This window comes from Gymnoscopelus braueri (genome assembly GCF_963280865.1).
Source record: "Gymnoscopelus braueri genome assembly, chromosome: 24".
NCBI classification, from domain to species: domain Eukaryota; kingdom Metazoa; phylum Chordata; class Actinopteri; order Myctophiformes; family Myctophidae; genus Gymnoscopelus; species Gymnoscopelus braueri.
Window position 1 is genome coordinate 23808148 of NC_137626.1, and position 27194 is coordinate 23835341.

General features: G+C 41.8%; 1 protein-coding gene across 4 annotated transcripts; it reads right to left on the reverse strand.

Moving 5' to 3' along the window:
• Positions 1-826: 826 nt before the first annotated feature.
• LOC308080648 (voltage-dependent L-type calcium channel subunit beta-4-like) lies at positions 827-27185 on the reverse strand (the record flags this gene model as incomplete). Of its 4 annotated transcripts, XM_080422564.1 has the most annotated exons (15): positions 827-1087; positions 1652-1837; positions 2238-2333; positions 4629-4780; positions 4938-5047; positions 6368-6426; positions 9647-9727; positions 11366-11385; positions 11962-12038; positions 14463-14590; positions 15097-15219; positions 15986-16054; positions 16121-16186; positions 24722-24805; positions 27123-27185. In XM_080422564.1, the coding sequence occupies 15 exons, from the start codon at positions 27183-27185 to the stop codon at positions 827-829; spliced, it is 1575 nt and encodes a 524-aa protein (XP_080278690.1). The 4 variants fall into 4 exon arrangements, with proteins under 4 accessions (XP_080278690.1, XP_080278689.1, XP_080278692.1 ...); XM_080422563.1 differs by having other exon boundaries at positions 15986-16186; XM_080422566.1 differs by lacking the exons at positions 24722-24805; positions 27123-27185 and adding an exon at positions 18848-18892.
• Between the last annotated feature and the right edge of the window lie 9 nt (positions 27186-27194).

Below are 27194 nucleotides of genomic sequence, written 5' to 3' on the forward strand. Positions count from 1 at the left end.
ACGCCTCAAAATGAAAATCGTAAACGCTATGCTACTGAAAAATGCTGGCCAACCTCAAACTGAATGTCAAACGGTATATTATCTGGCAAGTGGAAAAAAGTGCTGGTTGACAAAACCAGCAGGCAAACCAGTAGTCATTGAAAAACCGGACCTCTGCGTCAGCGCCTTATCGCAGAGTAGTCCCATAAACGGCGGGTACAAAACCTCCTTGGAGTGGAGGTTGATACTCCGTCAGCATGCAAACAGCTAAGTGGTGAAGAGGATTTACATTGAGCACGGTGGGGGTCGGGGACAGCTGTGTGTCTATGTGCAGCGGGGTTCGATCCAAGCCGGTGGCTCCTCCCAGGCACTTATAAAGCCTGTACATGTGTACCATCCAACCGCACTCCCCTGCGGACCTCGCCAAACGTTATCGCCGGGGTCAGTCTGCACTGCATGTCCGCTGAGCGTGCCCCATTGAGTACTGTAGTGCAAACAAACCCAACAAGTTCCAGAAAGGAAAAAAATACGGACAGTTAAAATAAATCAGAGATCACAGCAATTAGCTAATGGTGGCTCTCTCTCTCATGCTGATTAATCAGAGTTTTGGATCGACAGGATTTCCCTGGCAGGCTGACTGAACAAAATATTACTGTAGCTTGTTGGACTTTGTTAGAGAGGAGAAAAGAAAATACAGGACAACAAATTAGTATCAACATAAAAAAAATTATAAGAACAATTTGGGAGCCTCTTGGTTCTGTTGCAGTGTTTTTTTTAAGGGGACAGGGTGTTGGGGGAGGGGGAGGTTCGGTTCAGGCCATAAGTAAAATTGGAAAAAGGGGAGTGCTCAGAGCCGGTGCCGGGAATCATGGCTGTAGCTACCCGGCGAGCTGCGGTTGCGGTGGGGCTTGTAGGCGTCCTGATAGGGGTCCTGGTAGTCCTGGTAAGGGTCCTGCTGCTCCCGGCTATGCTGTGAGCCTGACGACATGCGGTTGCGTCCCTTGTGTGCACGTTCGTTGTGGTAGTTCTCGTCCGATGTCATCAGGTTGCGGCGTTCGTTGGGGGTGGAGTGGTCTCCCGTGTGGTTGCTCTGTTTCATTCTTTGGCTCTGCTAATCGCAAGAATGTTAACGAGAACACAGGTTACAACGAGAACACAGGTTACAATGAGAACGTGAACACAGGTTAGAATGAGAACGTGAACACAGGTTAGGATAAGAACGAGAACACAGGTTACAGTGAGAACACAGTTTAGAAAGAGAACGAGAACACAGGTTAGAACGAGAACAGGTTAGAACGAGAACACGGGTTAGAACGAGAACAGGTTAGAACGAGAACACAAGTTAGAATGAGAACAGGTTAGAATGAGAACTAGAACACAGGTTAGAATGAGGAAAAAAATGATGTGAATGAGAACTCAGATTAGGCTAAACTAGAGTAGTTTTAGATTTCAGTAAGCTAGTGGAACAGAATTTCGTGTACTGGTGTACCTGAGAATTATTGGCTTAGGAATGCGATAAAAACAAAAAAATCTCCATGAATTCAAAACTTCATGGGGTGTGTAATTGATAGATTTTTTTTTGGGTGAACTACTCCTTTAAGCTCTTATTCTCCTGCTTTGAGGACAGTAGAGAGAGACGGGAAAGATTGGATGACATTTGCTGAGCTTGTACCTGCAGTCCAGAGATGGTGGTTGGATAGGGTGAGAGGGCAGTGGGTCCCAGGTTCCGTCCCAGCAGGGGGTTTAGGGGCGTGGCCAGAGAGGTGTGGGTGGCCTTCCAGTAAGCCTCCAGATACTCAGCTAAGTGCTCGCAGGCGTCTTCCAGCTGGTTCTCATCCAGAATGATGTCAAACATCTCCTGTTAGGAGCAGAAGACAAGTGGATGAAGAGTGAGAAGAGGGTTCTGCTGGGTATGTTAACCGTAAAATGCACACTAGAAAACAGGTTTACATATTCCCTGTAAAACACTTTATAAATTCTGTGTATTAACCCATTCAATGCGGGAACGCATCCGCGTCATTTTAGATTTTAGCTGTAACCGTTATTTACAACCGTTATCTACAAGCGCGTAGCGCGGCTATGAGCTTGTATATCTGCTATTTTTGAATAGCCAAAGAAATCTAAAAATGACAGAGATGCGTTCCCGGATTGAATGGATTAAGGTACCACTCAAATAAAGTTGTATCGTGTCTGTGTGGCTCTAAAAATCAAGAATAAAGTTTGTTATCGTTAGGATGATCAATGAGTCCCGTTCTCACCGGTGGACACTGGGCCAGTTTGTCAGCTGCCACTAGCTGGACGTTAAGGTGTTTGCTCTGGGACTTTCCTCTGGACTTCACCAGCCTTTGCAGAACCTACAGAGCACAGTATGGGAGGACAGGACACATTTAGGTTCTGATGGCACTAGACCGGAACCTTACATACACCTTGCATTGGTACAACACCCTGATAGGCCTGGATATTGTGCAGGTAAGTGTGAATCTGTGCAAAACCTCTAGGCCTGTGCAATTAGCCCATTCTCTACTGTAGAAGAAAAGGTGTTCTATTAAACCACTTAAACCCTACAAAATATACTTCATTGACTGCAGTTCACCAGGGGTCTATTTGGTCCTCAAATATTTTACCCTCAACACTAAATCTCTTTGCTGAAAATAGTAGATTTACAAGCTCACAAGGTGTCATGTTGCGTCACGTTTTGAGCTTGTGGATCTGCCATTTTCACCTAATGTTTGCCCCAGAATAAGGACACTAGGGTTCATGTGGTTAATTGACTTGACCTTTTAAATGAGGGGGATACATCCTAGTGTTCAAAGAAAAGGGCAGCAGATGTGCACACACTTTTCCATGCATGGTGACATGCAATCATTTATTTCAGTTCTACAGCAGATGTTTTATGTACATGGTATGGATACATAAAACATATCACAATATTGCGTGAATATCGCAATATTACGGTAATATCGCAATTTTGGGCCCACACCTATACCCACTGCATGAGGTTAAGAAGATAATAGGCTATTTTTGAGGCATCACATTGCTTATAGGCTAACATACTGCATGAGTGAGGGAGGGGACAGTCTTCATCTGTGCCACAGACGGATGCTTTCAGCAGGAGGGAATTCTTATTGACGGTGTTCATGCAGTTTGCGTTTATCAACATTCACAATCAATAAATTCCATTTGAGGCATTTTGTGTGACAACTGCAGTGGACAATTGAGAGATGCAATTAGTGCTCCCCCCTTTTTCCACCTATGTCACCTGTTTTCCGATCAGCTACGAAAGACCAGACGATGAGCCCGTGTGACCCACTAAACACTGCTGGTCTGAGGAGAAATAAATGTCATTGAAATTGGCTACCTTTGTAAGGTTTAAAGGAGATACAGTATGAGTTTGTTATTGTCACAAATAGATGCTACTGCACAACACCTTACAACAGAGAGGCGAAGGCCAGAATGTTACTCAACCTTAGAGATCTTATTGAGAGGAGCTTGTTTTTCAAAAACTTGCTATATTCCTTCGAGACAGCGGTTCTTATCTGGTTGAACCACTTGAACCCTATTCAAAATAAGACATTTAGTGTAGACCCCCAGGGCTCTATACTAGATCCGCTCCTTTTTCCGCACCGCACGTGCGACTAGTAAACAACATTACACTTGCTCTGACAGCAGCATGTACTGTAGGCTGCCGTTAGCTTGATATCTTAAACACGGTTTAAAAAAATCCTAATGTTAAACCATCTAAACTGTGGCTACGTTTCACTCGAAAGGATTCCAACACCAAGACATGCAACGTGTACAAGGGGGAACAACGTCAATTTTAAGGACACATCTGCTGACACATGGGATACACTTGAAAGCAGAGTGATGCAATATGCTCAATTTATACTGTGAGTGACGGTGTCACTCGCCGAAAGTAGCTAATCTACAAGCCCACAATGAGTTGCAATGTGTTACTTGTATGAGCTTGTAGATCTCCTTAATGTTGGATATTATAAAGTTTATATAATAAAAGGAGTCGCAACGTAACTGCCTTCAGTTACTATTACTATTACTTTATTAAGTGTCCTCAGTAATACAGTATTGTGCATCATACCAAAGGTTCAATGTATATATATATTCCTACTAGTACTACAGTGGGGCAATTCAGTTGTCAATGTTGTAAAGTAATATTTATTGCAATTTATTAGTAACTATCTGTTCCGGCACCACGTTGAGAGCTTGTAGATCTGCAATTTTTGCGGAATGTTCGGCACAGAATAGGGATGCTAGGGTTCATGTAGTCAAGCTATCGTGGTCTACACAAAGTAGCAAGCCATAACCCAAAATTGTGTGAGGATCAGGCATATTTCCTCCACATATTTCCTCACAATTCAATCTTAGCCTTGATCCTGTGAGGATGCCTTCTAGCCCACCGTTGGTCATGAACCAACAGTTGAGGAACACTGCGCTTAATCACTTAAAACCTATATACTTAGTATAGGGTTTAAGTCCCGTAGGCGTCTGTACTTGGCCCCCTGCTTATTTCCCTTTACACAAAATCTCTTTGCCAAAAATAGCTGATCTACACTGCGACACATTGTAAGCTTATACTGTAAATCAGCTATTTTTAAGGTTATATGACTTCTATGACCCCCTCTACCATGCCTTACCTTTGGCGAGGAGACTTTCACATGGACAATGATGGGAGCCAGAGAGGTTTTCAGAAGCTGGGCAGGGTGGTTTATCGTGTCAGCATCCAAGACCACCAGCTGGAGGGAACGAGCAAGCTCGAAGATCCTCTCAATTTCACTCTGCACCTCCGCTAGAAAGGGGGGCAGAACCAAATGGGGTATTTATATTGATTGCAATGACTCAAAGTCTTCAACATTTACAAAGTTCACCAAGTTTCTGGTAGATACTAAATGTTATACAAGTAAATGACATTTACTTGTAATGCCTTTCGGAGTGTCATACTGTACCTAGGCTAGAGCGGGTGTTGGATCTCTCGATGATAGCCCTCTTACTGGGATTGTTCAGAACGGACCGTTTGGCTAACGAAATATCTGCTGTCACTCGTGTGATGGATATCCTGCAACAGAAAAGGAGAAACCCTTTAACAAAATGCACTGCCCACCACCACGGAGGTTGAGGGTTCGAATCCACCGTGGTGCAACCGGCTTTGTCGAGCGTCTACACAAACACAATTGGCCCGTGTTCGGGGGAGGGAAGCCGGACGGGGAGGGTGATATTGGTGATTGCACGTACTCCTACGGGCTGGGCGGCACCTGTCAGCGGTGAGTGTTGGGCGGAGGAGTATAGGACGAAGGCTCTACGTCCTCCAGGTGAGGGCTCCTCACTGGCAGGTGAGTTAGTAGGGTGCGACAGCAGTGACAACGCAGAAATGTGTGTGGGGAGGAATTAATTGGCATAACGACTAAATTGGGGAGAAAAAGGGGTAAAAAAGAATTTCCTACTCTAAATTTTCTGAGGTGAAAACCTCAGAAAGTTGACCTGAAAATCCCACTTACCAACAACAACTTCGTAAAATCATACATTCCGCTGTTACAGAACACAGAATTCCTAGGTTTATTATTAGCATGATTCCATGAGGTGAGCTCCCCTGTGGCAGCCTGGAGGCCTCTAATAAGCGTTGCCTTCTGAGCGTATCAAAGCCAGAGAGAAGGTGACACAGTAGGTACAGTAGCTGTGTGCTTTGCCCGACAAAGTCAAAGAGCAGTGAAACTGAGGGAAAATGATGTCACACTCTTCTCTCTCCTACCAAAAGTCTGGCTGGCCTGGAACAGGACTGAAGACAATTATTTTTATTGCGTAACTTACCATTAGTAGCTTTATTCAGATGTTTTTTAAATGTTATCTTTAGGATTGACTGTTTACACTGTTCTTTGCAGGTGATGAGATCAGATATGTGTATTCAGACATCGTCGACCTGCATTGGTTGCTCTGGTAACGATGTAACTACATAGACATGATTAATGCTCTGTCACGATGTCTCTTCCGGGAAATAGCAGATCTACAAGCTCACAAGGCATCGCAATGCTTGTAGTTTGGCAATTGTTTTTTTTATAAATCAGGCTTCTGTATCTAAGTGTCCGGACTGAGACACATCTTTAGAAATCAGATTTTAATCAGATTTCAAACTAACTAGGAATGTGGCTCAAATCTGATTAGCACAAATCAGTTTCCATGTGGTATTTTGCTGTTCAGACTTAATAAACAATCTGATTCCAATCTGCATAGGCCAAATAATCAGGTTTGGACTGCCAGTCTGAACATAGCCCCTGAGGTATGATTCAGTGACGTGAAACTCTGACACTTGACATTTAAAACACACATAATGCAATCACTGCTGTCCTGCTTTAAAAGGAAGCGCTGGGCTTGTTCAGCTTACCTGCCGTCAAATCTGTGCTTGAGGAAGTCGAACAGAGCTTTCTGCATCATATCTGTTACCTATAGGACAGGACAAGAAAGATCTGTCAACTTATTGGTAAAGAAATAAGGCTACAGTTGTTCTGTATATTTATAGGCATTTATTTGTTGTCTTAGTTTGTTGCTTTTTAGGTGTCTCGTGCAATAAATAGCCGTTCTACAAGCTCACAATGAGTCGTACTGTGATGCATTGTGTGCAGATTGGCTATTTTGCTATTTTGTATTCTGGAGGGGGGGGGGGGGGGTGAAGGCTGCATCTGAATAGTCTTTTTGGCTAAATGATTGAAATCACCCAGTAAGTGGCAGCCATGATAAGAGCCAGTCTTATCTCTAAATGCTAAAGAAAGGTGCTTCAATACTTTCTTATCTCCTTCAGTAGGCCTATAGGGAACACTGCATCATCCTTTACCAAAGGAAAGGAGCTGCGCGGTACAGTACTTATCAATAAAGGCTCAGAAAAGCCTGAAAACATAGCAAAAATAAATAAATCAGCTATGAGTTATGTGGTGATTGAACACAGATAATCAGATCAGCCTATCAATCTTTTCATGACTGTATAACACTATTTTAAAACAATCAAACTATGTGTTTCACATATCAATAATAAACCTCTGGATTAAAAGGAAATAATAACCTTGCACTCCTTGAAAAATGTGCATGCTGGACTGATGCATGATAAACATCTTTATTCCACAGTTTTACATAATAAAGATGAACAATGCCTTTAACATAGATGACCTTTTATTATACCACGATGACCAGCACCTCTGGGTATGTAGTAGGCCTGACCTCGACTAAGTCGACTAGTCGACTGGTTAGTCGCGGGGGGTCCGAGTCGACTAAGTGTCTCTTAGTCGACTCTAGTCGGAGAAAAAAAAAAAAAAAATGTTTTAAATTGTTTTTTTGGCCAAGTCTACACCTGCAACCACACGTAACTTCCACTTTATTCTTCTTATTCCTCGTCTTTGTATTGGTATTGTTTGTGTTGGAGCGCCTCAGTGCGGCTGCAGAGTTCATGTGCAACCTCTTCCAGAGAGAGATAGAGACACTAGAAACTCTGCTGGAGACAAAACAAACTGTGTAGACTTGGCCCTTTGAAATAAAATGTATTTTGGCCCAAAAAAAAAAAAAAAAAAAATTATTAGTCGACTGCCAGTCGACTATTGGCAATTAGTCGCCAATTAGAGTCGACTAAACAAATCCTTAGTCGGGGACAGGCCTAGTATGTAGGCATCATATTTTCTTTCAATTCCTGGTATGAAGTAAGAATTTTCAGGCATGGGCATGTTTGTATAACCTACATGATATTACATAGAATGAATGCACAGAGCAAAGTATTCTTTGTACCAATTAGGTTCTGTGTGCGTATTTGTGTGTGTGTGTTCATGCTTGTTAGATATTAGTCAAGAAAATGTAATGTATAGCAAATGTCTCGTCTACGTATGTTAAATGTATGTCATCTGTGCCTAGAAAGGTTTTGAAACATTGTAGTTTACCATGGCAGACCCACGTCAGTAATGTTCCATCACATAATTACATCGCCTAGTGTAAGTGCAGATTCTCTTCGCACCGTGGCAGTATTTTCCTCTTATGAATTATCCTCTACATATTTCTTTGACCTCAACGCGCTTTCTAACGAGGTCAAATAAATGTGATTAGTAAAACAGCCGACATAATTATTTTGACTATTCAAATGAACCCACTGACTGACTGAACAGCCTAGTCTAGCACTTCCTATCTCCACAGCATTGCCTACTGTATCTCCACAGCATTTCCTATCTCCAAAGCACTGCCCATCTCCACAGCACTGCCTATCTCCACAGCACTGCCTATCTCCACAGCACTGCCTATCTCCACAGCACTGCCTATCTCCACAGCACTGCCTATCTCCACAGCAGTGTGCCAGCAAAGACGTTTTAATAATGGTCAAAATGGGACAGGCATGTTATTGTTGTCATTTAGACCAAAACACAACAAGTTTTGTCGAGCTTGCAAGTATTTTTAAAATGAGAAATAAATAGGTCATATAATGATTTTAATCACTATATTTATACCACGTGGATCTCTTATTTTTAATTAATTGTTTGGTTAAGTATGGGACAAAGCTTATGTACAGTATGTGATCTTAAACACAAACACAGACAGTCACACCCGCATTTATAACAGACAAGAGACCAAGAGACCAAGAGAGAGAGAAAAACACATACATTTACATACATTCTCACGCCCGCACGCACACGCACACACACACACACACACACACACACACACACACACACACACACACACGCACGCACACACACGCGCGCGCGCACACACGCGCACACACGCACGCACACACACATTCAGGGGCTTCTCTGCTCTCCCGTTCTAATTTCAAACCATGTTCTACTTCTGACGCTGATGCGTTTGCACCCAGAAGGTTGTTACCGCGGCAACAGTGCACACTGGGGGGGTGAGGAGAGTGATGGAGGGAGGGTGGAGGAGGAGATAGAGCTGGAGGGAGGGAGAGGAGAGAGCGAAAGGGAAAGGAGAGAGAGAGGAGGTATGGTGAGGGTGATGGGTGAATGAAGCTGCAGATCATTCAGATCCTAAAGATGTTTTTTAGAATAATCGAGAAGCGTGTTTGTTAAAACATGTGTTTTTAAATTCTATATCAACGAATTGACAAAATGAATTAATATTTTTTTTATAATCAATTAAATCGATTAGTCTGATTAACCACTTAAGCCCTATTTTATACTTGTACGTCGTACACAAATCTTTGTCTTTTTTCTTGCATCTTGGCAGAAATAATTATTCACGTTGTGGCTCTGCTGGAGGCTACAGTAGCTGTCTATAAGATGGTCTGTGTGTCTGTCTGTCTGTGTTTGTTCGCACACCGCTGGATTGATCAATACCACATTTCTTGTGCACACTGCCAGTAAGCCGAAGAAGTACCTCCAAGATTTTTTTCCCTTTACTTTTTGAAATATTTAATTGAAATGTGTATTGTTATAATATGTGGTTGGTACCTAGTAGGTTTGTATTAGTCACATGTATTATTGCGTTATTTGAAAAACAGTTTAATTAACACTCTGTGTTTCACTGTGTAGAGGGAGAAACGGACAGAGAGGTAACGACAGACAGAGAGAGAGAGGAGGTGGTTTGGTTTCTCGTCAACCCTCGAAGTGAGAGCAGATGGCAGAGCACCACGTGACTGAAAGAGCGCTACACAGTATGTCCGCTCACAGCTGCTCACCTCGTAACCCTTGAGTGAGGGTCCCACCAGCACCACAGGCCTCATGGAGGGAACCACGTCGTATGGGGGTACGTGTTCTGTCTGTGGGGAGAAGAGGGGAAGTCAACCACCAAGTGGACTCACTCTAGGTAGGCAAACTATATGGACATCAGCAGTAACATCTAGCCATCCAATAGCCCACAGCTTAAAGGAACATGTCACCGTCAATACATGTCATTATCTATTCACAGCCTCAACCATATAAATTACTTAAACAGAGACAATTTTCCTGTTAATGGCTTTATTTGTAGATTTATTATTTTATTATTTTATTTCTCTATAGTAATTAAAACATGAGCAAAACCTGATAAATTGAATAAATGTTGGCCAACGTTATTGCGTGGTTAATGAGTCGTGGACGTTTCATTCGTAAATCAATCTTTTCTCCAGGAACTATTTTCGGCTAGACTTTTCATTCACACGATAATGTACTGTAATGTTCGCTGTGTTGGGTTACCTGTCTCAAGCAAGTTTCAACTCTCTACATGTTGATTTTCATACCATACTGAAATGAATGGAAGCCGACTGGCTTCCTCGAAAAATCCAATAAACCATAGTATGCTTTGGAAAATGGTCAGCAGCAGTAATGTCAAATATACCATGAGTCATAGTCAATGGACTAAACATGCCAGACACCCGGTATGGTCCTAAGATCTACAGGGTAGCATTGCTTAATATAACACAATGAAAAGAATCAGCATGAGAGGATGATTGCAAGTTGTTAGATTTGGTTATATTTAATTAGAACAGTGGCTGGTGGAATGGAGTGTGTTGTGTTGAATGGGATGTCAACACTTTTTTTGGGGTCAATGGCTGGCTACATTGACGTGGCAGAACTTTCATTATACCACGGTTATACCGTCTAAATTATTAATACACTAGCCCAAGTAGCACAATACTATGTAATAGTGCAATACCAAATAGTACCACAATACCATTACCAAGGATTATTATAATAGCATGTCATACTACAATACCGTGTAATATATAAACTGTAATATTACAATACCATGTAGTATCACGATAACATGTAGTATCACAATACCATGTTGTATCACAATACCATGCACTATTATAAAACCAATTAGTAAAATGTCGAATGTCATGGAAGGTTAGAACATCCACTAGAACAGAGGCAGACTAATGGTGCAAACAGGCAGGCTTATGAGGTTTTTTTTTCATTCCAACGGTTTAAAATAGTTTAATTTATAGGGATCTTTTAATTTATTTTTGAATGCAACTAACACTAGCTGCTGCCCCGTATGGACAATTTATACTGTTATAGTGTATAAATTGAACATTTGACCACAATACTTAGTATTGAATCCTTTATCAAGTATTGTGAGGGACTGGTATTGCAGATTTTTGTAGCGTGGTAGTAGCGTGCAATGCATCCTGAGATGTGGCATGGAGTCCTATAGTCTGAGTTACACGTGGTCGCACATCGTGTCTCACACCGAAAAGAGCCGATCGACAAGCCCACATCACATCATGCTGCAATGCATTCAGAGCTTATAGATCGGCTATTGTCTGCGCATGACACTGGCGCGCAACTAAGTATAAATCAGGCCTAACTGCTTGTTATTAACTCCTATTGTTGTTGTTTTTTTGTCTTTTCTACTGGCAATAACAAGATTCTAGTGGATGGCAAATGATCTGGTGTTACCGTCACCAACTTACCACTTTCTGTTTCTGTTTTCCTGTGAGGGGGGAGGGGGGGGGAGAGAACAGATAATCGTCAGTCACGAGACATTGTGGGAAACGTTTTATCATCAAAGAAAACTTCAATGTGTCTGAGCACTTGAAACCCATCAAGGGCATGACTAACATCAAAATATGTAAGTTATATGCATCATTATGTACAGTATGTATTGTTATAATTTAAAAGAAGAATCTCTATTTGTCCTATTGTGATATTCACAAAGTCACACGAGTGCAGTTCAGGAAGGGGGGGGAGTGTCATAGCCTTGTCGTTGGTTTCACACTGTGGTAAGCCCCACGCTCAGAACGCCTGCAGTCCTCAACTGGAGGAAGAGGAGGATCATGGGAAAAGGTACCAACAACTCTACAAACTCTACGCACGCAGCAATAACAACATGAACTTAGGCTCTATGCAGAGGCATGGGAATGCTTTAAGCATGGGTCTCTCTCTCTCTCACACTCTTTCCTTCTCTCTGTCTACGATGGCTCGGTTGATGGAAGCTGGGTTGTCTAAGCTAGCGGCTGGCGAGTTAAGCGGCTGTGCCTTCCTCCCCCTCCTTGTCTGATGCGCTCACCTGCGGAGGAGATGAGGGGTCGGATTGAGGCTGACACCTCATCCTCCACACTGGAAGAGGAGTTCCCCCCAGACTTACTGGAAAAGACAACAGGGGATAAAGAAAGACACAAACATACCATGGCATTAATGTGGAAAACATTTAAGTGAAGAAAAAAGTAAAACAAAAACAAAAAATCTAATAAAATGATACAGGGCTAATATCGATTGTTATCAAAAATCGATCACACACCTCAGAGATAAGGTGCTGATCAAGGACAGTTATTGGGAGAGGGTTAAAGGGGGGACTACTGAGCAAACGCACATTCCACATCATGTATTTTGGAACATTATTAAACTAAATTTATGGAAAATCTTTAAAATAATTTAAGGGATTTTTTTTTGTTGCTTCCATCTAAAGGTAAAAATCATCTAAATGGCCAGGCTGAGCTTGGTGCTCACATATAACTAATAATGGGTGTGTTAGATTCAGGTAGTATTGTCAATAGTTAGTATTGTCAATGCTTGCTCATTGGCACACCTTATTAAGTTTATTATCAGCAGTTGTGTTGCTTAAATCACAGTGTAAGCAACAGCCTGATTTTGACCTTTAGATAGCAGCAAAATAACAAACTTGGCACAAAAGGGACCTGGGGTTAGTTCCCCTTTTAACAGGGCGATGACTACCATGCAATGAAAAAGGTCAGACTTAAATCCCATGAGGCTCAAATTCAAACTTTCTCATTCCAGCACAAATCCAGCTCAGGTTAATGGTCAGAGATCAGATCCCTTTGTCTGAGAGAGTCTAGGAAAGACACAAAAGCAACCTAACCTAGAGTAGCTGTGCAATTATGCAGAATTAGCGTTAAACCCAGCAGCCGAGCTCCATGCGCAGCTTGAATGGATGCGTGTAGGGCATAAACCCCGGGTGACAGAAAATCCAAGAGTGATTATATGGACATGGCTGCTACAGTAGGAGGTTGGAGGGATTACTACTAAATACAGCTCTGAAAATTTGCCACATTGCTACATTGTGCATGAAGAAAACAGTTGAGAAATGGGTTAATGTATACGGTGAGCCGAGAACAGACCTGGGTCAGGATACAGTTGCAAATCCATATACGGTACCTAATAGCCTATGCATTTCAGAGGGTGATTGACTTGGCTTGGCACATACAGACTCGAGCCTCAAGCATGTGACAAGACACAGTGGAACCGAGAAAGAAATATACACCTTAAAGGTCAATCAAATCCATATCAAACCCCATTTGCATCTTGACAGGATGTTATCGTAAATAGAATGTTATTCTCTGTGTAGGCCTCTATGCCTGCTAATATGGAAAGAACCACATTAACCCAAGTCTGGTCAGGAGGACAATGGACACACACTGGGTCAGCAGTGGAGGGAACTTTATGACTTATTAAGAAACAGTAGAGCCTGCATACTGTATTCTGCAACCAAGATGTAAAGCAACGGGGAAAAAACTAGCCAGGTGTTAACCCATTCAATCCGGCAATGAATCTTTGTCACTTTAGATGTATTTGGCTATTAAAAAATAGCAGATCTACAAGCTCATAGCGCGCCGCTCCTTGCCACACTATGAGCTTGTATATCTGCTATTTTTTAATAGCCAAAGAAATCTAAAATGACAGATATGCGTTCCCGGATTGAATGGGTTAATGTCCCACCCTGCTTGGGAGAGACTTTTTAGATGCAATAAAATCAAGGGATATTTGTTAGTCAAAGTTAAAGTATTATATTCTGATAGTATTCATTGCTATAGTGTGTGTTCAGTAACAGCCCCCCAGCTCTCCAGCTCTTTAATAAACAGATTATACATTTCCAGGTTCAACCAATCAGGAGAGAGCACCCATTTACCAACTTCAATTTTATATTTTTCCATTTCTTTGTGTCATCACTTCCAATTTCACTTGTTTATCCCCTGTCCTGTATGAGTTCTCTCTCCTGATTGGAGGAAATTGGTATCCTGACCTCAAAAATGCATTTTCTGTTTATTAAAGAGCTGGAGAGACATGAAGACCTGGTTACTGAACAAACACTCTATAGCAATGATTACTATAAGAATATATCGTTATTTAACTCTAATTTTAACAAAGCAACAGTTTCTCGTTCAATGCCTGTTAGCATGACTGACTTGTTAATTCTCTGGATAGATATGCAGGCTCTATTTTCTTATTTCCTTTTTATTGTAGACTCCATCCAGAACCCGTTGTTGAGGACTGGGTTTTGCAAGGACTTAGGCATAATCTATACTTCGTCGCACAACCTTTTCGACAAGCGAGGCTCAACGAAAAATGTTGTTTTCAACTCGCATAACCTTTTCAATATGTGCCGCTAAACAAAAACATTGATTTCAACTAGAAAAAAGTATCAACGCAACACCTTTTTCAGTTGAAAATACACAATTATCTTTATCGAACGAAAGGCTGGTGCGATGTCATATAAATGAGCCTTCATCATTTGTATTTTTCTTTTCTTTCTTCTGTGGTCTTGTGTCTTACCCTTGCATGCGGCCTCTCTTCTGCTCCAGCTGCAGCCGGATGTTCTCAAGCTTGAGTGGGCTGGGGATGAAGCCGATCTCACAGCCCTCCTTCACCAGCCGGCCGATCCACCAGTCATTGTTGAACTTCTAAAGAGGTTACAAGGGAGGGCAACGATAAGGAAAAAAGGGGAGTAATTACGCTGAGTTACAAATGCCAGTAATCTGTGCACTTCCTCATGAAAAAAACGAAACCTTTTGGCAGAGTACTTTACCGTAGGTCTGCAACTATCGATTATTTTCTTAGCCATTATTCTATCAGAGAAGTGTTTTACACACACACACACACACACACACACACACACACACACACACATCATTATTAAATAATTATACGATTATTAACTCTGACGAGAACTACACAGCAACTTACAATTAATCAATGACAAACCTGGAAAAGAAAACATTGATGAAGTCAAGCCCACATTCTTTTTTATTCCAAAATGTCGACGTTTTTAAATCAAAATAAAAGAGTACGTATGCCAACAACAGCCTACTGCACAACTGTGAGTTGTTCCATAGGGTGTGTTAAGATGTTTTGAAGAGGCATACAGTATGCACTGTACCCTCATAATGTTTCTGACCCACTCATGTACCTCTTTTATGTGGAGGAAGTCTCTGGCATCGAAGGAGATGGCAGTGGCGGGCACTGGCACATCCTCGTCCAACGCACCGCAGTAGCTGACATTGGTCTTTACCGCAAAGGCCACGGCTTTAGTCTGAGGAGTGGTAGACAATAGAATGGAAGCCGCACACTTTATCATATATTCAGAAGTACTCGCCATACTTAGTTCAAACACACTAACAGAGTGTTACGGACTTCTAGCTACATGTGTGAATGCACAAAGGTCCGGGGAAACCCAGGGGGTCCTTGAGGGGGTCGGCTATTTGAAAACAGCTGATCTACAGTATCTGTATAAGCTCAAAGCTTCTGAGTTTGTGAAAAAATTTGAACAAAATGTGTTCACAATGTTGAGAAATGTTCTTCAAATTGGCTGGGGTTCCTGGCACAAAAGCATTTCAAATGGGGGTCCGTGGCGAAATACATATCAATTCGGGGGTCCAGAAGTCACTGCTTAACCCATTCAATCCAGGAACGCATCTCTGCCATTTTTTTCTTCTTTGGGCTATTCGAAAATATTATATCTACAAGCTCATAGCGCGGCACCGAGTGCTGTGCTATGAGCTTGTAGATCTGCTATTTTTGTTTTTATCGTGAAAATCGATCCTATATTTCTTAAAGCGAACATTTGTAAAATATTGTGTTCCAGGCCCCAGAAGATTTGAGTTACAAATGTTCGCTTTAAAAATATATCTCCAAAGATTTGCACACATATTCACGATTTTTCAAAAAATAGCAGATCTACAAGCTCATGAGCTTGTAGATCTGCTATTTTTGAATAGCCCAAAGAAATCTAAAATGACAGAAACGCGTTCCCGGTCTTAATGGGTTAATTTGGCAGTGGTGGTCCACGGGGAGTGTACCTTGGCTCTCTCCAGTTGTATGGCGGCCTGCTGCTCCCTCTCCTGTCGGCTCTGTCCCGGTGCCTGGCCCTGGCTCTGGCTGGGGCTCTGGCCCTGCCCCTGGCCCTGGCCCGGCCCAGGGACCTGGGCCGGCACCTCCCGCTCCTCCTCCAGAGAGACATCCGAGTCCGATGGTCTGCTAGTGTAGGAATCAGCTGAGCCCTGCACAATGAGCAACACAAGCAGTGTACGAGAGTACATACGTTAGACACACAGCATGAGAGAGAGCAAAGTTCCGTACAAATGGGGCACCATTTAAAAGGGAAATAAACAGGCTTTCCAACAGTATAAAAGGTATTGCCAAGAAGCATACAACAAATAAATAATCTACCAAAAACAGATTTCAAAAGAAGAAAATAGGAAAATATGATAGCAATTTCGTTTTTTATGATTTGATACAGAAATGAAAAGGGTTAGGTCTATGCATATTATTCATAATGAATTGAAATGCCTTTCAATGAATTTCGTCTGTCACATTATTTGTGTCTTTCTTATTCCTTTACTTAATACCTTACAACCGTCTATCATCATAATGCATGCACGCTTAATTGTTGTGTCTGATGAAAATTTCAATTTAAATAACTAGACTAATTATTACAGTTCAAACTGATAAAAAAATATATTTTGGTCAAGCTTTGTCATTACAGAAAGACATTTCCTGGGTAAATATCTGTCACTATTTCACAGTGATCCTTGAGCCTTCAATGAAAGGATATCCAACAAGGGTCTATAAATAATAACAGCAACAACGGAGCACACCTGCTAAAGTAGAATGAAGTTATCATTTAGATAGTATTAAATACTGTATATATATATATAATACTGTCATACTACATACAGTACATTAATCGTAATAGTAATCGTGCCTACTTGCAGAAACATCGCCATTACAGGTTTTGGTGTGGGACGGACGCAATCTAAAAGCACAACCCTGATGCTGTCTCAATCTTCTTATATCTTTTCCCCAAAGTAGGGACTGAATGTTCCAAGACGGGTCCTGTCACATCTTGTGGGAATGCAAATCTACAAATAGGAGTCCTTCACAACCCTCTCTTCTGCCTTTCCCCACCAAACTGTCCAGCAGAGCACAAAAGCCCTACAACAAATCCCCCAAAAAGTAACTCGTCACCTTCCCAATACGTTACACACTTTGTTTTGCAGCAGCAGCAGTAGCAGAGCTACGGGCGTTTTTGCATTTCGCCAGCTTGTCAATGCCATGCAGTGAGGAGGGCAGCAGTTTTGTTTTTTTCTGGGACATGATGACCGGTGTAGCCTTCTGCTGTGATCATCTTAAATGTTCAGCAGTTAATGATGATTTCATTAAGCAAGAAGAGCATTCGCTTCAGAAAGACACAGCAGCTTCTGTAGTTATCATGGCGAAGCACTTTTTTCTTTTACAAGAAGCAAGCCATGACTGAGCCTTACTTCAGCACACCACTAAATTGAACGTGTGTGTGTGTGTGTGTGTGTGTGTGTGTGTGTGTGTGTGTGTGTGTGTGTGTGTCCGTCCAAGCACAAATTGCCACGCTCAGGAATCTATACAGTGAGGTTTCTCTGGTGTCTGGCATATTTTCACAGAATAAGCACATTCTATATATAGTCCACTCTATGGGCTTCTAACAGTGATTAAGAAGGCAGCATTTAAAATAAATTCATCTATGATTGCAGTCTAAATAAATACTCCCACACTGTAACCCCACCACCGTCACAACAAGAAATCATGGATGTTGTTTTACAGTGAGTGTTACGAAAGCTGGTAGCCCGGTGGGCACATCTCTCTGATATACGCTACAGGATCCAATCAGCCATGTTTGAGGCATTCGTGACTCACGTGACTCATGATGTGACATCAGAGTCCACGAAATGACATCACTACCTACGGGATGCCTGATGCATTTTCGCGGAAAAGGCACGACACGGAATGGCAAAGAAAAAAAAAAAAAAGAGTACTGAAGAGAACAGAAATAGAACAGACTGCACCTTTAACAAAGACTGATAAACGCAGCGGGGGGACGACGTGACGAGCGGAGATTGATCAGTCCTTCCCACCCTGCATGGTCCCACAAAGGCGGCAAAAAATGGGCCTCGGGGAGGAGGGAGGTGGGTGGCAGTGAGAATGAACATCTTTGGCTCACAAAATAATGTCCAGGTCCTTTTATTTATTTAATGCTATCATTATTTTTCAGATGAGAGCTACAATGTGTGATGTACACTAAATGGCTTCTCCAGTGTGAACACAGCCGCACATAAACGAGAGAGAGAGCGAGAGAGAGTCTGAGGGGGGGAGGGAGGGCTCGTGGTGGGCGAGATGCGGCCAAATTCAGGGTCCATTGGACTAACGCCATGCATACAGCATCGCCGGATGATCGCATGCACCCACACACACACACACACACACACACACACACACACACACACACGTAACGGTGTGCATGTCACACATCAGCCGCCATCTCCCTAATGTGTGCACCAGCCCCCCACCTCGTCTCACGCTACACTGTAATGATGGTTACAGCCACTAAAGGCCTGCATGTAGGTCTGTGTGTGTGTGTGTGTGTGTGTGTGTGTGTGTGTGTGTGTGTGTGTGTGTGTGTGTGTGTGTGTGTGTGTGTGTGTGTGTGTGTGAGAGAGAATTACAGCTTCCCATCAATAACCACACACACACACACACACACACACACACACACACACACACACACTCACTCACAGACACACAGAGATGGCACAAACATACTCATACCAAGGAGGGCTTTTAATCAGCACCCCCCTCACCACATATTACCCCCGTATCTCTCTTTCATAAACACACACACACACACTCACCGCCTCCGAGTCTTCAAATCCATGCAGGTACAAATTGTCATACATGGAGGTCTGCTATTCCAACGGCAGCTCTAGAAGAATGGAGGAGGGGAGAGGAGGAGAGAGAGAGAGGGAGGAAAAAAACGAGAGAGCGGAGAGGAGGAGGAGGGAGGAGAGTGGGGGCTGGGGGGGGTAGGAGCCACCACAAAAAAATAAAAAAGGATGGATGAGGGATGGAGGAGGGGAAGGGGGCGGGGTGGGCTTTCGGACGGGCGTCGATGACAACGGCCCCTTCTCTCCACAGCACAGACGGCGATGAGGAGGAGATGGAGAAGCAGAAGAAAGAGAAGAAGAAGAGAGGAGAGGAGAGCAGGAAGGAGGTGGATATAAATAAATAAATAAAGGAATAAGAGAAATGGCTCTCTCCCCTCCGGTTGGAAGACGCTTTGGACAAGATGCTTCCCCCTCCCACCTCCTCCGGTCCACCCGCCGGTCCTTCTCGAGGCCCGGCGTCGGTTCGACGGATAGCTTTCACGTCTCCCCCCACCCCGAGTATCTCCCCCTCCCCGCTCCAGCCAAAAAGAATAACCAAAAAATAAATAAAAAAACACAACAACAGGCTCGCCGCTAGCTTTTACATTATAGGACCGAGACTCGCTCCCCAGAGGTGGCCTGAGCTCAGCATTCTCATGTTCTGTCTGCCGCTTCCAAGGGCACGCACACAAAACACACGCAGGGAGCTGCTGGCGTATATAATAGCAGTTAGCGGCGAGAGCGGCGGTAGCAGCAAAGGCGGCACAGCAGCAATAGCGGCAAAGCATAGAGGAGAGAGGAGAGAGGAGAGAGGAGAGGATTCTTCCTCAATGCCAGAACTGATGACAGAGCCAGTGTGCAAGGAGCTGATTGGCTGGAACCTCCACACTCAGCTTGGGGTGCACACTCTCCTTGATTGGAGAGGGGAGGGGAGTGTGCTGGGAAACAGCAGCAGTGCCCCTCACCCCCACCCACCCTGGCTGTCTCTCCTTTTCTACTGTATCGCTCGTCTGTCTATCTCTCCACGGTGTGTGTGGGAGCGAGCGAGCGAGAGAGAGAGGATATGAGAGAGAGAGAGGGGGGGGGGGGAGAGAGAGAAAGAGAGAGAAAGAGAGAGGGATGGGATCTTTGTTATGGAGGAACGCGTTCGAGGTCTTGTGGATATCGGAGAAATGGCAATAGAGATTTTTATTTGATGAAAATGTAATTTTGTGTGTGAAGTGTTTTGGCTTCTGAAATGAATTAAAAACAATATTATGATCAGCGGACAGCTTGGCGTACATACATAGACTGTAGATCTGAGGTGTCGTGTGAGCGTGCAGTGTACGGACGATGTGTGACGTGGAGCTCGTCACATTCCTTTCAGCAGATTACTGTGTGTGACTCATGGAGCAGCATCGCAGGAGGTGTACCTTACTGTTATGTGTGCCATGAAAATTCAAACGCCATATGTAACCATGGGCAAATGCCCATGGTTACATATGGCAGGGTTTCTCAAACAGTGGGCCATATGATCTTTTAAGGGTCAAGAGAACAAACCTTAATGAACTCTGACTGATCAAATGACATATTTCTAATTAATTAATTAATTAGAATTTTTTTATAGCAATTATCAAATTAATTAATGATGATTAATGATGACTCATTTGTCTTAGCATTGGGAGTGTGTGGGTCATTGGGACTCTACAGTATGGTCCGGCATGATTCTCAAACCTGTAGGGATCAATACTAAACACAATCTGGCAGGAGACATGGTAATGGTAATTGTCACACCAACAAGTATGTTTCAGAAATAAATGTGATATAAATAAATAATGTGGTAGATTTAAATGTACTTTTTGGGTCATTTTCTGCTTTAGGAGAGTGTAGGGAGACAGGGAAGAAGCACAGGGGAGACATGCGAGACAAGACAGGAATCTGATTCAAGCTCGGGCCCTTGTAAGTCACATGTGATCAGTGCACTAATGCTGCTAACTGTTTTGAGCCCACCAGGCACCTCCACGCCTCCATTTATTAAAATTGATGTTATGCAAGAATTTTACAGTGTATTATACAACCATTTCAATTTTGTATTTTTCTTGTTGACGTTCATTTTGTGGTGAATGTTCTGCTTGTTTTCTTTGAATGCTGCTCTTAGTATAATTGTGACAGGAAGACCAGTTCTTCAGTCTGTCTCCTATTTATCAGCATATAAATGTGACGTGTATACACACATACAATACTTTAATTAATCATAATTAATAGAAATAGGCATGTATGTGGGTCCGGCTTAATTAGGCTTACCTTAACTATTTAGGTTGTATTCGAGACCACCTAAAGCGAGACTGAGTCAAGACAGAGAGCAAAGGGGGGTCGAGACAGAGTCAAGACTGAAACCAAAGGGGGGTTGAGACCGAGTCAAGACAGACACCAAAGGGGGGTCGAGAAAGATCGAGTCAAGACTCAGACTGAGGGGAGTCGAGAACAAGACCTAGCGGGAAATCAGAATATTTTTTCATCCTAATTGAGAACATGACCAAATTCAGTTTTTCCAAAGATTTAAAGTAAAATACAAATATGTCCATGTATACATGTTACTATATAATAGAAGGCAATCTTTTGATCGGAAACACTGCAATTACAATGAACTGACTTTGGAAAAGTTCAGTATTGGGTATAATAAGTACTGCAGTCTGTATTAAAAAGCATGTGTAATTAAATTACACCAAAACGTAGTGGTACTAAAAACATCTATTTGACGTGTATGTTATGCATACATTTATCAAGTACCGTAATTAAGTAATTAGTCAAGTAATTAAGTAATCAATTCAATTATAAATATGAGAATGAACCAAAACCAAAACAGTATACTGACGGTTAAAGTTGCAGTAGCCAACTTTGGAGAAATGAGCTTTAAGAAAATCCTTCTGTTAAGAGAAAACTGCAGGCGAGACCGAGGCCAGACAGAGACCATCAAATGTGACCGGTCTCTGAGTACTACAGCCCTATCTGTCTACCAAGCCAAGATATGTTTCCTTTCCGTCAGTGTGTGATGGCAGGGAGCACCCGGGTACATCAAATAAGGGCAACCAACACCTTGGATATAGTTAAAACAAATGTTTTAATGAGGGTGCCTGCTCTGTCTCACACGCTTCTCTTGCTTTTCTTCTTATGAGAAACTTCCAAAAGAACAGAAGTGCTCTTCGGTAAGGCACTGAACACTTACAGCAGTTGCTTTCAAAGTGGGGGCTGTGGGCCCCAGGGAGGCCACCAGGGGGCGCCATTGGAAAGAAGTGGAAAATGCGTACCGGTAATTAAAAATACATATAAAATCTAAAACATAAATACAAAAATCAAAAATTTCATTCAAATTCAATTCACAAAATGAATGTGCCAGTTTAACCACTTATGGCAACCCTATTTAGTCATTTAATCTTTTAAAATGTGTCAAACATTTTCAAACATTTCTAAAATAGCAAAAATACAAGCACAGTAGGGGGGCCGCAGCCAGAGGCTATGGCTATGTGGGGGTCCTTGCCATGGAAAGGTTTGGGAACCCCTGACTTACAGAATGCTTATGTAGGCGTGGTCCGATGCAAGAGAGATTTTAGTTGTTGTGTATCATCTGTAGCTTTTCTTTCCAGTTACATATGCACCAACGCATGGGTACCCGAGGCGACATATGCACAGATGCACAGATGTGGAATTGCTGAGAGGCAGAGAAAAATCTGTATATACCATTCAACACACTGTACAACATCCTGAGGGCTAATTTATTTCAGAGGGTGTACGGTTCTATTTTTACACACTCAGACATAAATTAATACTCAGGCTTTTGCAGTGCATGGTACACTGGCTCTGTTCTAAAAAGGAACAGAGCACGAATACATTCAAACACTTCAGAACATATTGACCATGCAATATATACACCAATAGTTCTCTTCTATTGTTCCTTTTATGTTCATAAAAACTGTTCTGTTCAATTCGGTATACAAATACTGTATGTATGTACAATATACTATATTAACGACATTAACGCTGGCATCCATTTTTCCCTCAAAGAAATAACAAAAATAGCAGATCTACAAGCTCACAACGTGTCACAATTACGGCTGTCATGATTACAAATTTAAGTTGACGATTAATTGTCACTCAAATAATTGCGATTAACGATGTAATTGTTTCTGTCGTTGAACATCAATGGAACGTTATGAATAAAAATTGCATTTCTGTTTGACTGTATTTTCTGTCATGACAAATGACACATAATGAATTACTTTATACTTAATACTTTAATAGTGGAAATAGCCGATCTATAAGCTCAAAACGCGTCGCATCGATTGATTATGACGATTATGACGATTATGCTAAAATACGATTATCTCAAATAATTGCGATTAGACGATTATATAATAATTGTGACAGCCTTAGTCACAATGTGACACATTGTGAGCATGCATATTGGCTATTTTAGCTATTTGTTGTACAACAAAGTATAATATGACTGAAGTGTGTAAAAAGGCTGACATCAGATACATCTCGCATCGCAGTGCCACCAAGACAGATAACTTTGACATTTTCTGGAATCATACAGACAGACAGAAAATGTGTTCCCCAAGTCTCACCCACGGGCTTTATTTTATTTATTTATTTTGCACTTTTGTACTAATCTACAGTATGCAACGTTTTGACAGGATGGCCGAGATTTATGCTCTTATTCAGCATGCATGTTCAGCAGCATGCTGCTTACTGACATTTTATACAGTGAAAAATATTCACCTGCGTGCTGAACTTATTATGCCGTCAGCCACTGTGCTGCTCCACTGAAGCAGGTGAGGGGTTGAGGGCACTCTGAGAGTGGTTGTGCTGCTAGGTGGGAGAGTAGTAAGACTGGGAAAAGTATCGATATTTATATCGGTATCGTGATATGGTCTGGGATTTTAGATATTCATTTATGTGATATGGCATAAGTGTTGTCTTTTCCTGGTTTTAAAGGGATATTTCACTTTCAAACATGTTTCGGGACATTTTAACTTTAGGTTTTTGTGAGCACCCGACAGTTTTTAAGTTTATTTATTATGTTGTTGTTTTTTTTTGGTATTTAATTTATTCGTTTCCCCAAAAAATTATGGAGAAAAAAAACACAGCCCCCTCACTAATTAGGAAGGCAGTATGAGTTACCAGAACCAAGGACAGGTGTTTTCGATGAATCTAACCATGGTTAAAATGGAGTTTGAAGTTACAATGGGTTTGTATAGGAGGGGGCGTGTCTGAAAAAAATGAATATCAAATATCTAAATACTGATGACCCCAAACATATTTGAAAGTGAAATATCCCTTTAATCATTTAAGCCTTATTTTATACCCATTTTAATTGTCTAAAATATCAAAAATACCCGATGTACAGTACAAGCTCTTAAATGTGTTGAGTTAAAAAAAAAAGATATTATCATCACAATATCGATATTGAGGTATTAGGTAAAAGATATTGTGATACTTGATTTTGTCCACATCACCCAGCCCTAGACAGCAGTACTCATTCCGGTTTCTCATTGGTCCACTCTCCAGGGATCGGAACAGGCAATCTTCTGATCACAAGCTCCACTTTCCACTTTTATTTTAATGTCTCTTGTTCGATTCCAGCTGGAGACCTGTTTTTCACATCCTAATCCCACTCTGTTCCCTTCCTCTCTATTGTGAAAAAGAAAAGTTTGTAGCAGAACTGAAAGATGTGAACATAAGTTTACTCAGCTCCGGCACCTGCCTCCTGCGCTCCAAGTACCTCAAGGTGTTCCATTACCTCAAATGCATATAGAACACTTTATATTATAATTACAATTCACTGCCACCCCCACTGTTAGAAAGATTGTTGCACATGTGTACCTGTCTGAGGATGAAGCTGGTGGAGGTGGTGCTTCCATCAGACCTCTTCAACCGGCTCCTCCTTGAGTAAGTCCCCCGGTTCACCTGTAGGGGGCGAACAGGTCTTTGCAGTCAAACACTCAGGGCCAGCAATCAACCATTACCATTTACCAGTACATGAAAAGTCCAATCAATTAAAACTCAAACAATGCAATACCAAATGCAGTAAGCTCATTCAAATTATTGAAACTTATAAAAGACGATTCATAATGCATGAAACGTTTCAACATATTAAAATAAATATAAAAGCAATACCTATTATTGCAACAGAGCATTTCAGACAGAAGTGAGATGTAATTCAGGTGAGAATTTCAACCAGTTCAAACACAAGTAAAACCATGGCAAACCTCCGAAACACAATAAAATAACTGTAATAAAATAAAAGCACAAATGTATTGCACCAATATGCCACTCGCAAATTTACCACATGCAAATTTTACCTACTCACTTTTTCTGTAAATTACCCATTCGGCAGTTTCCCTACAACTGGGTTATGAGGATTAACTCAATCTAAAGCTAACATGTGCTCTGTTGTTCTCAAAGTGGGGTCCGGGACACCCAGGGGTCCTTGAAGGAGTAGAGTCTGGCTCTGTTCCAACGTTCAATGCCAATAAATGAAATTATTCGTACGGCAATTAATCAACAAATAAAATGTCATGATCGTGACAGCCCTGAGTGGGAGGAGCATGGATGTATCGGGTGGAGTGTAGCCAGGTAGGGAGCACCATATTTGGGTAGTGGTGGAAGGGTTGAGGGGACACTGACCACTGGAGGTCAGTGTGTAGCTTTCAGAAGAACCTGAAAGTTGTCAGCATGGTCCTACACATGTGGTATCATTGGAAAGCACAGGAAAGCTCAGATTACAAAACGAGTGTTTTTGCTCAAATTAGTAAAAAGATAAATGCATGCAAAAGTTGTGTGCCTGCCTCTGTCTATGTCTGTTGTTCCTCGTGAGGAAAGTACTGTATGTGTACAAGACTTCATGGCTTTAGGTCAAACAGGGCATGAGAGATGCCCATTTGAAGTTCAAGTTTTCAACTCTTGCTATAGTGCCCCCCTTTAGAGTAAGATTTATTCTTTGTAAATTGTAAGAAACAGAAAAGGAAAAACTTTGATCATAATCAAACTGACCAGAACTCGGGCTTAGACCTTCCATCCCTTATACTTACATTGTACTGTCAGCTCTATGCCTACAATAATTCACATGTAACTCAGGAAAAAAAGACAAACAAAAATCTAACTGTCTTATTAGGGCAATAATAACCTGTACCTGTAGTTACCTGTAGTATAGCCAAAATAGTGTTAAGATTATGGCTACCTACTTCTTTGTGAGTGTCTTTGCTGTGTTAACTCGTGGTAACACAAGCACACAAGGGAGGATCTAGTAGCCTACAGATATATGGCCCAGTTTAGATGGCCCTGTTTTATTCAATTTGGGGGAAGTAGGCTAAGTTCAGACATTTCAGCGCCGGTGACATTGGCGCTAACTCTGGAGAATTTAACAGAAATGGGGCAAATCACTGCTAGATAATTGACTTGTCTCTCTAGAGATAACCGCTGTTGCTATATTTGGATTGAAGCGTTTCGGAAAAGCTAAGGATGGAAATTAAGGAATGAAGAACAAAAAGAGAGAATGAAAGGACTTTGGAGAGTAGTGAAGAAATTAAAGATAAATAAATTTGTGAATGCGGTAAAAATGCAAAAGTGGATACATTTGAGAGGCCTGCCCTGTATGTGAAAGCTGACTACTATGATTCCTAATGCCAGACTACCCTCTCACATAGAGTATTTGATGTCCAACATCTCTCAAATAGATCCATTTCATTTTGCTTTACATATATGTTATTTAGTCCTAGTGCACCACACAAATCATTTGTGATTTTACCTCTTTCTTCAAATAAAACAAGTAGCAAGCAGCAGGCTCTTTCATTGCTACCACACCACCACAACAATAATAATAAATGATATCTTAATAACATACACCATCAAGGTGCAGATAACTTGCAAATAATAACAAAATGAAAACCTTTATGTTGACATTGCCCACATAGGCAATTCCATTCCCTTAAATGTTCAAACTGCAAGGAATCTGTTACTTGAGCCACTATCCGAAAATAACTCATAAACTTCATAAAACGTGTAGGCACACCAAGTGCAACTTATATTTGTAAAGCACCTTTCATGACATGAATGCAGCTCAAAGTGCTTTACAGAGCAAAAAATAAAGCAGAAGTGCTTTACATAAAAAGCAATAATTATTTAACAATAAAGCGAAAATGAAAAGCAAAAACATTAAAACATTAAAATAATAGAACAAATCTAAATCAATAGAGGAATCTCCCTGTGCGTTATGATGACCTACCTGGAAGATGGGCGCTTGGATGCCCTCACCGATCTTGTTCCGTATGTAGATGTGTCGAGACATCTCGGCCAG